The sequence below is a fragment of the Agelaius tricolor genome, unplaced genomic scaffold (assembly GCF_023055355.1).
Source record: "Agelaius tricolor isolate 1412-34295 unplaced genomic scaffold, bAgeTri1.0.p SCAF_1, whole genome shotgun sequence".
NCBI lineage: Eukaryota > Metazoa > Chordata > Aves > Passeriformes > Icteridae > Agelaius > Agelaius tricolor.
In genome coordinates, this window is record NW_027269261.1 from 57068177 (window position 1) to 57081507 (window position 13331).

The 13331-nt window shown below is 41.5% G+C and overlaps 1 protein-coding gene across 1 annotated transcript in view; it reads right to left on the reverse strand.

The window, feature by feature from the left end:
- MTHFD1L (methylenetetrahydrofolate dehydrogenase (NADP+ dependent) 1 like) overlaps positions 1-13331 on the reverse strand; it is a 146527-nt gene that overhangs the window by 126465 nt on the left and 6731 nt on the right. The window contains exons 6-8 of the mRNA XM_071435637.1: positions 12151-12251; positions 11128-11252; positions 3899-4010 (exon numbers count right to left, since the gene is read on the reverse strand). Coding sequence (XP_071291738.1) covers positions 3899-4010; positions 11128-11252; positions 12151-12251 — 338 coding nt within the window. The remainder of the gene's footprint in view (positions 1-3898; positions 4011-11127; positions 11253-12150; positions 12252-13331) is intronic.

Genomic DNA, 13331 nt, shown 5'->3' on the forward strand with positions numbered 1-13331 from the left:
GGAACTGAAGTGCAAGCCCTGACCTGGTCAAGCTCTTGCTCTGTTCACCCCTTCTGTACTGGTCATAAAAGGCTCACGTTTCCTTGCACAATCACCCCTCCCAACAAGGTTCCCAGAGCAGCAGGGCACAGAACCCTCAGACTGGAGATAGGGTGGCAGCTACAGCCCACTCTCCCACATCCACTGCTGAGAGAGCAGGAGACCCTCTCTGCAGAGCCCTCAGCCTCACTCCATGTGTTTCCTGACCCCTTCTCAAACTTTCCTGCCAGCAGGCATCCACACATCAGTGACAGAGCTAATCAAGCTGAAGGCAACAGTCCTCATATTAAACTCTAATTAAGAAAGTGTCTGAAAAGTCCTTCTTCTTGCATTAACACTTGCAATTAAAACAAACAAACAAACAAACAAAACCCCAACAATTTCTTCTGGAGATGCTCAGCTTTAGATTTAGACAGCGGAGTTTTACTGGAATAGTCTATTACAGTCATAAGCTGACTCTTGTTGCTTTGAGACCAGGATGGGAGAGCTGCCAAACAGACAAATGAAGTAGGAAGAATGAAGTTTAAAATCCCCTTTCAGACAGCTGTGCTTTACAGAAACATTTTGACTTTTTATGTTATTTGGCTTAATACGACTATTTTTATCAGGGCAGAGCTAGCATGTGTGTAAATACATATTAGAATTAGACAATTCCCTTCAATAAACTATTTCTCTCAGACTGCCTATGCTACAGTCACCCCCACAAATGACTAACCAGGCTTTTACAGGGGTGAAGGTGAAGCTAGAGGTGAAAGTCATGCACGCATGGAGTTAGTAAGACAATCACAGGATTGCAACAGCTCTCCTACGATAAATTTTCCAGATGGAAGCTGCAATAGCACTCTCTGCTTCAGACTATGGTCAGATCAGCTGAAATTCAGATATTGTGCTCCCTCCTCTGACTCATACCCTATTGTACAGATGAGTGAGAGCTCCTGTCAGGTGCTACCTGTCTGCTCAGGCAGCTTAGAATAGAGAAGAGGTGGGGAAATGATTGAATTTACCACTAACATACTTAAACCATGTGGGCTTCAGCTTTCAAGTGACCCCAAAGGAGTTGGACATCAAATCTCAAATAATTCTGGCATCCTTAAGTTTTGTTCAGAAAGTTATTTTCATTTCCATAAATTTACATATAAAGTATATTCCTGCAAGACTCTACCAGCACTCACCTGATTTCAAGATTGTCAGTGCAACAGAAGCAGATGTTACTAGAAAATTGCAGAATGTTTTAAAATTGTGATAATTTAAAAATCTTTGATTAAAAAAGCCCTTGAAAAATAACTGTCACTTTGGAGTGAGCACTTTTGTCTCGACTCTCCTGATTTACAACATTACATTTCCCCAGTTCAGCTACATCCTTGCAAATTCTGAGTGCTTTTAAAACATGCAAGTGTGTTAGACAACACGTACACCCACACAAGTTGGAAATCTAGCCACCATCTAGCAAGAACAAATGTTACTTCATGGCCATTATTGCTTTCAGGCTTCATTTAGCTCCTGAGACCCCACAGATGTTAAATCGGACATTTCTAAAGCAAGAAAAAATCCAGAACAATTTCCAAGCACCTCAGACAGATTCCATGGAAGTCAAGAGACAGTTATAAGACTCAGTTGTTTTTCCAAGGTCACAACTACTCCACAATGGGCTTTCCACAAACATCTTGCATCTAAACTAAGTGCATTCTTCCTGTCAGACACCTGTGTTTCATGTTCCTCTCTAGGAAGCCTTGAGACCAACATTTTTATAGCTGGTGAAATGCATTTCTGCTGTAATTTTGGAGTTTCTCCAAAGTTCTGACAACCTCAAAAGCATTACCAAAAGATAGACATTTGGTAGATGAGTTCTAGCTAAATTATCTTGATAAAAATCTCATGCTGCCTTTCCAAAAAAATGCAGTACTCAACAGAGCACGTTGCTACAATTTGAAAAATGCAAAAAAATGTATATGCTTATGCAAATCTTACATTTCCTGCATTAGAAATTAATGTTACTGTGGTGTGTAATGCAATTTTTCTAACACTCTTTCAGAGAAGGGAAACACTAGTATTATCTACAGTTCTTTAGAGCAACTAAGGCATGAAGACATTTAAGTCTTAAGATGTAGCATGCAGTTATACTGCATAACTTTCAGGCCTGTGAAGGCTCAGACTCGCTTCTCAATGCAGAGAATTAGGTGTCTGAAAGTGGGACTTGCACCAGGCAGCACAGAGTGCTGGGAGAGTCCAGTCACTCCTGGAGTCCACTCCAGCTGCACAGACTGGCTTATCTCACCCTGTCAGAACTGCCCCAAGTCTGTCACATAAGAGGTTTCTACCTTCAAGATTAAAATGAGGAGGAGAGATTCCTTTTTATTTATTTATTTATAGGTATGACTGCTGTACCACCACTCCCTCTCTTCTCTATTCCTTTCCCTTTCTCCCCCATTCCCCCTTCATGTAAGGCTGTGTCATACTAGTAGGCTGCTCAAGAGACCTGTGTGCCAAGCCCTGCCCTACAGATACTTAACAATTATATCCAAAAATCCCTAGGGGAAACAAATGGGCATTAGAGATTCAAGGAGCCTCTTTGTCACTAGTCCAGGAAAAATATAACATGTATTCTTTTTGGACAACTTGTGCAGCATCAGGAAGGGAAAAGGCTTGGTACCCACCCTTGAGATCCTCAGCAGGATCAGAGATCTGCTTTGGGAGGCAGACAGTGAATGTCCAAATGCCTTCAGACAATCAAGTGAATAATAACCCAGATCTCCACACCTGCAGTGTCCGTTCAAGTCAAGAGTATATCATGAAAGACAAGGAAAGAAATCTATTGCTAAGGCCATGCTTTGCATGGGAACAGCAGCTGCTTTTTTATGAGCCTGATCTTGCATTAGCTCTGCATGGAGTATCTGCTTCATTTGCCCTTAGGGAATATCCCTAGTTTAAAATCCATGCAATTAGGTTTTCTCAGCTTTATGCCCATTTCCACAGTTTTGGTCAATAGATGTCAATCTACTGCACTTGTGATAAGATTTTAAAAAACCCCAGATTAATCAGTCATGCTACCCATGTACTTCCTCATTTTCCTATTCATTTGCAGCATAATCTCATTGGGATGCTGAGCAGTCAAATTCATATACACACCAAAACTCTAGAAAATATCTAGAGATCTTCACAGAATTTTAGAAATTTTACAGGAGATGTAAAATTACATGTTTATTATTATTTCTACACATTATTCTAGCAGCAGAGTAACTTCTGGGAAGATTTCTTAATTTTATTCCCAAGAAAATTCTGTAACATTTTTTCAACTGAGAAATTATTGAACCCATACACCCTCCACAACAAGTTAGGGGAAAAGAAAGGAGATGAATCCAAACCCTTTTTTGTTGGAAAAATGACTGCAGGAGACGTTCTGCCTCTTCTTAACTACACATGATTTCTGTACTCCCTCCTGCACCACTCTCAAAGTTCCACAGCACTTTGCAGTTGATGTTTCTTCCCTTCTTCTCCTTTTCCCATATTCCAGGTGAGTCCACAGAAGTCATAGGATAAGACACTATACAAAACAGCACTATGTAATAGCTCATCTGAGGACCCAGATGTCTTCCCTGTGAACTCTCTGGATCCATTGGGTCATCACTTATCTAACCATCTTGGTATGAAGAATCTGTTCCAACCTTTCTTCTCCCACCTAACATCTTTTCCCTATTTATACACCGGAGAAAGGTGTACACCTGCCCCGTGCCCACTCCTTTAGAGGCCCTCCCAGGGATGCAGCTTTTAACCGTGCTGCATTGTCACCAAGATGCCACACGCATCTCAAAGGCTCACTGTAGACCTCTTGCAAGAACTGTTACCTTTTGTCACCTCTTACCTGGCAGAGGATCGTGAGCACAGTTGATGATGGTGGCCCCAGGCTTTGTGCAGCTCACAGGAACATCGTGGGGTTTCGTGCTGCCGAACACCACTGCGTCTGCGTGACGGAGCTGGGCACGGCCCAAAGCACCCCCAGAAACAAAACAAGCACTTCATCTTAGAAACACACACTTGGATATGCATCTTAAAAATATTCAGACAGCAATAGCCTTTTGAGCAAAGCTTTTACAGACAACAAGAGCAAAAACTGATCCAAACTATCCAAACTGATAGCTTGATTCTTACCTGCGACAAAACTTAATAGCATTTAAAATTAAGTCAGGTAAACAAAATGTGAGATCAGGTGAATGAGGTCAAAGTATCAATATTTAATGGGAATTATATGATTCCAAATAGAAAGTTCTACAATTATCCCAAAGTCCAAAATAACTTGGAGTAACTTAAGAAGGGTAGAAAGACAGTAAATAGTCATTTATAAAGAGTACAGTCAGATTGTCTGACAGTAGAAAACCAGGCCAGCTGACAGGAATGCAGGATGACACCTTCTGCAAAGATCAGTGCCTTTGAATACCAATTAAAGCACTTTTTTCCTTCTCAGCTCATGTCTGCTAATCACTGCCCCTGATTTAGCTCAACCCAGCAGATGCTGGAGCAAAAACGGTTACCACAAAAATTCTTATAATCAAAGACCCAAGTGCCTTTCTTTCCTCACTTCCTCTGAAACAGGGTCCTTTCCCAGTTATTAGAATCACCATGAGGTAATGGACAGCACTAGAGGCAGATGTATTAAGATACACTAAAAAAGTAAAACACAGACATAGCATTGCATCAAGCCTGACTGCAAAAATTATTTCAGAAATACAGCAGCTTTGGTAATATTTTGGATAAATGCAAATTAATTCCAAGTGTCACAAACTCAGTGAGCCACTCTGTGAATTGATTTGTAACTGACAAGGGTTCCAGCTTCTTTTTTGGCCAAAAGTGCTCTGACACAACCCTGCCCACCACTCTTGCCAAGAAAGAACAGCTACAAATCTTGTCAGGATAGCAGGTTTTTGGCATAGCTGAGCATCCAGGAGGGGAGAAGAACGTAACTGCTGCGGAAAAGGCAGAAAACTAAAAAAAACTTCATCTTCCCCTCAGAGGACCCAAGGATGGCCTAGCCCTCCTTAGAGATCCCCATGTGGAAACAAAGCCAGCAGTGTGGGAGAAGATTTACTTGCTTGACAAATGACTAATGCAATGAGCTGATTCAGGCTTCAGTCACATGTCCAGCAACACTCCTGTGATTGCCTGTGCACAGCCATTCAGCCTGATTCAAACTGGTCACACTCCTGAGTCTGGTGCAAATGTCAGCTTACATGCCACTCCCAGAGGGGCACATAAGTCATAATGCTTGCCCAGTGTCAGGTCAAATGATACTGGGCAATCTGCAAGGAAATCTGGATAAAAAGATGCTTCAGTGTCTCATGTACCAAGAATACCACGCTGAAGGCACACTTTGCCCTGCAAAAGAAGGAAATCTCTGCTGTAACAATCAACATCAACACAGAGAAAAACAGTGATTTTTCTCAGTTACATGATCACAGCCTTTTCTTTGCAAGGAAAAAAATAATTCATATTCTAGCAGTTATAAATCATATACTGTAAGTCAAGATGCCTTTCCATGCAAAGCCTCTGGGACAAGGACTAAGAGCTTTGCACAGTGCTTAGCATCATGAGTTGATGAACAAGTTGAGAGCTGTATGCAACAAGTAATAATTCTGATGAATGTTCAGCCAACATACTTATGACAGAATTGATTCAATGTAACTGTAATGTCAGAAAACAACTGATGGAACCAAATATTCATCTCTATGACTACCGACCCTAATGTTGAAAAATGTTCTTAACAGCTGAACACAATTATTTTTGTAGCCAACATTAACAGTGGTTCGGATAGCTAACATCACACATACCCATAAATTTTAGAGAAAACCAGCTGGACCTTTCATCTCATTTCCCTGCCCCACCTCCTCCATGAAAAAAGTTGTATCACATGGCAGCAAAGAGTTGTAACACAGGTTCAAGACACAGATTTCTCAGAGCCTTCCCCACTGTGATTTCCTTTCCCTTATTTCACAAAGAAAACAATATTTTATGTGCAACTATTGAAAAAAGTTCCTGCAGAGTCAATAAAACATATATATCACAAACATTTTAGAGATTTTTTTTCCCCTGTGAGTATTTTTTAAATGCATATCCAGAAACTGGGAGAGCAAGTCCACTGAAAGCAAAATACTTGTGTACAGAATTTTGGGTATCCTTGGAAGAGATTTATGTGATCTCCATCAGGGAATTTTAGTTTCACTTGCAAGAAGTTGTACCCATGCCTCCTTTGCTTTTAGATTTTTCTCTCTTGCCATAACCTACCCTTTTGACTGCCTGTTTAATCACTAAAGCAAGAAGCAAGCCTTGGCACACGTGTTCAAGGTCAACTCCTACATCAGAAACCGATCACGGACGTGAGAGAGGGAAAAGTCCTATGAAATAATCACAATTAGCCTCCCTTGGCAAATGCACCAGAGTCCCTGCACAGAGGACACAGAGGACACATCTGACAGGAACCAGATGTTATAGGCAGCCATAGCAGAAGGTCAAGGAGATACCCATGAGGGAGAACATGTGGCTGCCTGCCTCACGCTTCCTGGACAGCCAGGCTCCATCCCATCAGGCTGGCCAGAGGAAGGAATGACAAGCAGCAGGCCAAACCCTCCCTAATGCACTAGGCAACTGGCTGGAGACAAAGTAAGCCAAGAGTCCAGTAGTATCCTGCCTTCTCACCGGTAAATATTTTTTCAGTTGGGAAGAGCTGTGCCAATAAATAATCTGCAACCTTACCTCATAACAAAATATGATCCCCTCCACCAAGATTTAAGTTGAAGCAGATTAAGAGGCACCACCCATTCCCAAGACAGAACACCAAATGTTAAAACAACAATACAGACTTTCCAGCCAAGTATTAAATGATAATGGCACAAAGTAGCTGTATATTACAGATCACTGAAACTCCATTTTGCTGTGAAGACTGCATAAAATTTTCATTTACCCATAGTTAAAATGGACTGCTACAAAAGCCATTTTTAAATGCATGATCAAACAAAATAAAAATTAAAATTACAAATTGAAATTTGTAGACCCTCAGAGTCCTGGGTATGAAGCTAGGCCATATAAAATTGAAGAGATAGAACAAGGAATAGGAATTTGATTAAAAGTTTTTTCACAACTCTCTTTATGAAAGAAGTCTCTTTGCACATCAGTTTACAGATCAGGTTCCACTTTAACCACAGCAATTCTAATTTCTTTCTGAAATCTTGACTTTTTTTTCAGTCAGTGACTAGTTTCAGGTACTTTTTCCACAAAAGCATGTACATTATACAGTTGCTTCCAGCTTTCCCTGCCACATCACCCTGGATGCACTTGCCCTACACAGTGCATGTGAAAATCAAGCCTTTGCTGTGGGCTCAAGCCTGCCACTGTGACCCACACTTTAGCAACTGCTCTTCTAGCTTGCAGACAGGGGATACACTTCAAAATTGGAAGGAACAGAGATGATGTGCATAAGATGTTGAAGTGGAAATACTTTGTCTACATCATCATCATTAGAAACACTCATGGAGCTTCCCTCTCCTCACCTCTTACAGGATCCATGTGCCTGGTCTCCTGTTCCTTCATGCTTACAATACAAAAAGTGTTTTTCTGCCGATAACAAGACTATTAGCAAGAAAGCAAAACTAGGAGAGCAAATAGCTAAGAGATGTCTAAGAGTTTGAAGCTCAAGTGTTGGCTCTAAGCACACTGTGGCCAAAAGAAGCTCTTTTTCAACCTGAAAAGGAAACTCCCATTCAGCACTCCAGCTGAACCACTCTCATACTTCTAAACCTTGCTTTTGCAAACAATTTTTCTATTCCTAATTATACCTAGACAGACCAATGCTCACTTCTTTTACAATAAAATTGTAAATGATAGCAGCTCTCTTAAAATAGGCATGATGTGGTTCACACACGGGCAACATTAAAGATGATGTGCTGAAATAATGACTGACTGAATTTAGATGACTGAAACAAAATTCTATTTTCTTACAGGTTCTAAGTATTACCTATATTTTGGCAAGAAAATAATCAAATTTTTTCAATATGAATCTACTTGACAACCTCCTTTCAAATTAGAAAGCATAATTCTGACATAAAAAAGGATTAAAGACATCAGCTCCTATTCTTCATGTAATACAGAACTGACTTTTGGGAGTCCCATTTTAAAATTACAGGGGACATGTCCCTAAAAGTATGTCACTAGGTCATACTTCAGGCACAATGCAGTGAATGTGCTTTGAAGAGCTATCTACACAAAGCTTAACATAATGATAACATCTTAAGTATTTTCTCTAAGATGCTTCTGTCTTTATCTCTCACTTTATAACTTCTTTTACATTGAACCTATCCATGCAAACAGAACAATGTTTCTTCATGACAACTTTGCACGGATGTGCCAGAACCTTGTAAAATGCTTTCTTGCATTTGTGAGCTATTAGAAAAACCCAGGAAGCTCAACAGTTCTGAAGGACACGGCTCAGCTGTGCCATGAGAACTGAAGGCAAGCAAACCCAAAATGGAACAAAAAGAAATATTAATAATCTGCCCAATTTAACAAAACATGAAGTGGGGAGGGAAAAGAACATTGAGACTGTGTCCATTATTTCAGATCAAAGCAATCAAATGAAAATGTACCATTATTTATTTTATTCCTTTTTCCTGCCATAAGACAGAATAGACTTGCTTTAAAGGAGCACATTAAGTCAGATGGTAGATGGCATTATGCTGTTTGTTAGGAGAGCTACCCCTATATTTTCAAACTTTTCCTAAGGTGGATTAAAACACAGTTCCTCTTGATCATTTTCAAAATATTTTTGCAAAAGTGCACAAATGAAAAAAGCAATAATAAGTCCATAGCAATACAAAACCTCATCCAAAAACCCTACAAACTTAGTGTTGTGTAACTCATTTAAATTAAAAGAATTTCCAAAGGAAACACTTGTTGTTATGCTGTCCTTTTTAAAAAGAAGAACAAATCAGCAGAGCTAGTCTAAGGTAATGCAGTAACCACTTAAGAAATGCATTACATGGTTAGGCTCAGGGTTAGTGCCTCAATGCAAATAGGCCTGGCCAATGGATTACAACAAATAACATTCCCCTACCCTTAAGATAAAATTGTCCTTTCCTGTTATATATTGCAAAACAAATGCATCTCAGTGAAAAAATCATACTCTTCATAAGTTTATCCCTCACTTCCTAAGTGAAGTTATTATGCTACCATAGGTTATACTTCCAAACAACAGCACACAAACTGCCACTGTAGAAGTGTCCTATTCAGAGAAAGGAAAAGTTAGTGTATTGTGTAGGAAAACAAAACATGAATTCTTGATTCTTTCAAGTCTTTGAAAAACTTAAACATCGACTGACACATTTTCTTACTTGAAATTCAAATAACAAAAAAAAAAATCAAGAGAAGAAACCTGGTGAACATTAAACCTGTTTTTCATAATCAGCATTTTAAACAAGCAGAAGAATATAATTTCTATAATCATGTTATCTAGCTACATTGTCATTCAAATACAGGTTGCCACAGTACTTCATTGTTTGGTTAGAAACTTGTGCTCAGTTTCTGACTCTCCAGCTTCTGGGAATATGAAACAGGATAGTTTTCCCTGCATGCATTAGATTTTATCAAGGAACTAGAGTTAACTATCAGAGTGACATCCAGACAGGTTCAGCACAGCTCTGGGATTACTGGTGACATGCTGCTCCAGGCTCACAGGTGAGGAAGAGGAAGGTAGGTTTCCCCTGGGCTCTGCTGATTAGTCCCACAGGCAAAGTACAAACTCTTTTACTGCCAAAAGTTAAAATGAACCTGGGAAGACTTAAGTGCACAAAGCCTCAAACTTAGGCTTCCCATTCTGTTTCCCATCAGTGGTCTGCTCCAAGAGGTAAGCTATGGGGAATGCCAAAAAGCAAAGCATGATTATGGGAAAGCATCTGGATGGAAGGAAGCAGAATTCTCTCCAGCTATTGACAGCACTGCACAAGCAGCTCCGGGCCCAATCCAGATTTTTTGCTGTGAACCAGTGGAAACACCTCTGGCCACCCTGTCACCCACCCCATCCAGCCCAGAGCAGTCCTCTAGCACAGCCCCAAGCAATGAGAAATAGCTGAGGAATGAGACATGGCAAGGATCAAGTTCACAGCACTCCATCTCCCAGAGCACCATATGTTTCCTAAGTGCTGTCAGTCACTTAAAAGCCTAGAGCTGAGACAAGCCTGACAAAAACATCCACAGCTGTGAAAACACGGGTGTGCCAGAGAACTTTCTATCGCAGCTGCTCGCATTTGTTTCCTCCTCCTGTCTGCGCCTCCCAGGCCCGGAGGTCGGACACCATCGATTTGCCTTGGCTGCCACCCTGTGGCTCGGGCTGTCCAGCACAAGAGCTGTCCCCAGCATCGAGCCTGCGCCCTGCTGCACATGCCCCCACGACAATGCCACCCCAGCTGGAGCATTCTCTGAAATCTGGGACTAAGGAACAAACTGTGAAGTTCCACAGGAAGTCATACCAACTTCTAAGTTGTGTCTAAAAGCTCCGCAAAAAGCAGCCAGGGAGATCGTGCAAATCCTTTGGTTTAAGGCTCCTGAATTTCTTTGAATTCTTTTACAGTTCTCTTCAAAGATAAAGATTGGGAATTTCAAAGATAAAGATTGGGAATTTCTTTGTCCCAAGAGCAGCAACACTTGCAAACCTTTAGGACACAAATCCAGTGGAAGTAATTTCATGCAGATGACAGTATCACAGGACAAGAAAAAAGAGGGCATTTCTCTTGCACAGTGAGAAAGCAAAAGGGAGACTTAAAACATTTGTTTGTTGGATTCCCTTGGTGTAAAATAATGAAGTTAGAGCAGCTGCTGTTACATGTAATATTCTGGTAGAGGTCAGTATTTGCACTATATCTGAGCAAGTAAGAAGGAGAAAAGACCCTAACCCACATTGGCTACCAGCAACCCCAGTGCCACCTGTGACTGCAGCGAGGAGTTTCCCTTTGGGAAGGGCAGCTAAGGGCAGGATTGTCAGGTGGACAGCTGCCAGGGATGGGCAGGTAGTGGGGATGCAGGATGAGGCCAGGCAGACAGAAGAGCACTCACCTCACTCTGCAGCTGTGGGGCTTCCCAGTGGCAGCTGAGCACGGCGGCTCCGCGGCGCTGCAGCACGCTCTGCAGGGCAGCTCCCTCTGCCCCGCGCGCTCCCACCAGCAGCACCTTCTTCCCACCTGGGTGACACAAGGCACATCACTCAGCCACCCCCTGCAGAGGGCACCAGCATCAGCAGCTGCATGGAGCTCCCCCCAGGCTACCCAGGGCTGCAGCACTGCAGAAGGGGCTGCAAAGGGGCTCAGAACAGGACAGTGTTCTGTTCTCTCAGTGCCTGTACAAGCACAGCTGGCACTTCTGGAGCCCGTGCAGTGACAGCAACCACAGGTCTTAAGGAGTTTCCTGGTGACTCTCTAAATTCTAGTAGACAAATACTGTTCTTCTGGCTTTCTGGTATTTTGCACAAATCCTTTCATTCATGTTTGTTATTAAGTACATTTAACCTCCTGTTTACAGTTCTGCTACAGAAATCCTCGCTTCACCAATTATGAATCACTGTAAGAGTGACAACTTCTGACACACTGCCTTAAACCAACAGTGTCTTCAAACACAATAAACCTGCTTGTTTAAATCTGCCATTTCAGTGTCAGCACTGACACAGCACAATCCACACCAAAGGATTTGCTCAGCAGCAATTTACAGGCAAACCTGGGCTTCTCCAACTCCTCACACTAATCAAAACAATCAAGTGAAATCCCCAAGTGATGCCTGTATTTTCTGTTTGGAAGACTCTCATGTCTTGTGTGTCTTCAGTGAAATGAAACCTGCTGATGGCAGCTAACACCTGTCTAACACCCAAAATCTGTAGGCCTGAGACCTGTTTCTACAAATACAGCATTCAGATGTCACTGAGCAGGAGGACTCCTCCTCACTAGCAGGAGACAAATACGTGTCAGGTGGGAAAGCAACACAAAATAGAAAACACAACAAGGTCGGATTATACCTGGCTCCCAGCCAGGATTAAAACTGAGTAAAACAGGCCAAAATTAATGTAATGATTGTGATAGAAGTGCTCACCTATATCTTCAAGAAGTTCCATCACAGCACACACTGTAGGAGGAACTAGACAGTCACAGACATCACCATGTACCAAACGTCCTAGGTTTACACTGGATAATCTGCAGTGGAAGAATATGGCAATTTAACAAATAAAAAAAGAGCTTGTGTAACATAAATCCCCAGCAATGCTTGTAACATGGCTAAGAACTAAATCCCAGGAGCAAACATCTCTCACAAAAGCAAACCCTTTGATAGTCATGTACTGCAGCTAATTTGTATCATCCCACACCTCAGTTAGACAAACACTGAGCCTCAAGAGAGGCCAGGAAAGGGGTCTGAGTAAGAATGAGTAACACAATCCCAGGATACACAGGCAGCTCTTTACTTGTCACCACGTCACCCACAGCACATTGGGCACAAGCATTTCAGTGGCTGCAGTGAGACCAGACCAATGCTGCCAGAGCCAAGCTGGCTTAGGAGGGGGCAACCCAGGTGTTCCCACACTGCACTCCATTCTCTCTCACAGAGAAGGATGCCCCAAATTTTCCATTCTCTGAAAATCTCCTGTACTCCACATAATGGAAAGGCTTTTGAAGGATTTTTAGATATTTTTCCTCACATGGAAAAAAAAAATAAATAAGAGAGTGGGATTAAAAAAAATGGTAATAGCCTGCAGCTAAGAGCAGGAAGGCTACAAGAGCAGCAAAATGATAACTCACAAACCTAAATTACACCAGTGGTCTCTTCTGAGAGCAGTACAACTCAACACTGATTGGAAATCTGTGCTAATGGGTCCAAACTATTATAGCTTACTCTCTCACCACAAGAGAGTGCTGTAAGGAAGTTAAAACCTCTCTGCAATTTTTCCATCAATCCTTCTTGTGAAAATTCAGTACTTTGTACCACTTGTATTACTGAAGTGCTGAAATACCTTAAGTATCGCCTGTAAATCAAGATTTCATTTTTTATTTCTTTGAAAGGACTATGCCCTAAATGTACATTATGTAAAAAATAAAAAGATAATGACCAAAACTACTTCAGCAAAAGATTTCTCATTGATTCAGAGGCATCTTTTATTATTGCTCAACAGCACAGCTAGACACATTGACTGAGGAATCCATTAATGAAAAGAAGAGGAGAAAACTGATTTTACAGAGCCATCAGGCTTGTGCCTGCTAAAATTATTTCTCAGTGCTCCA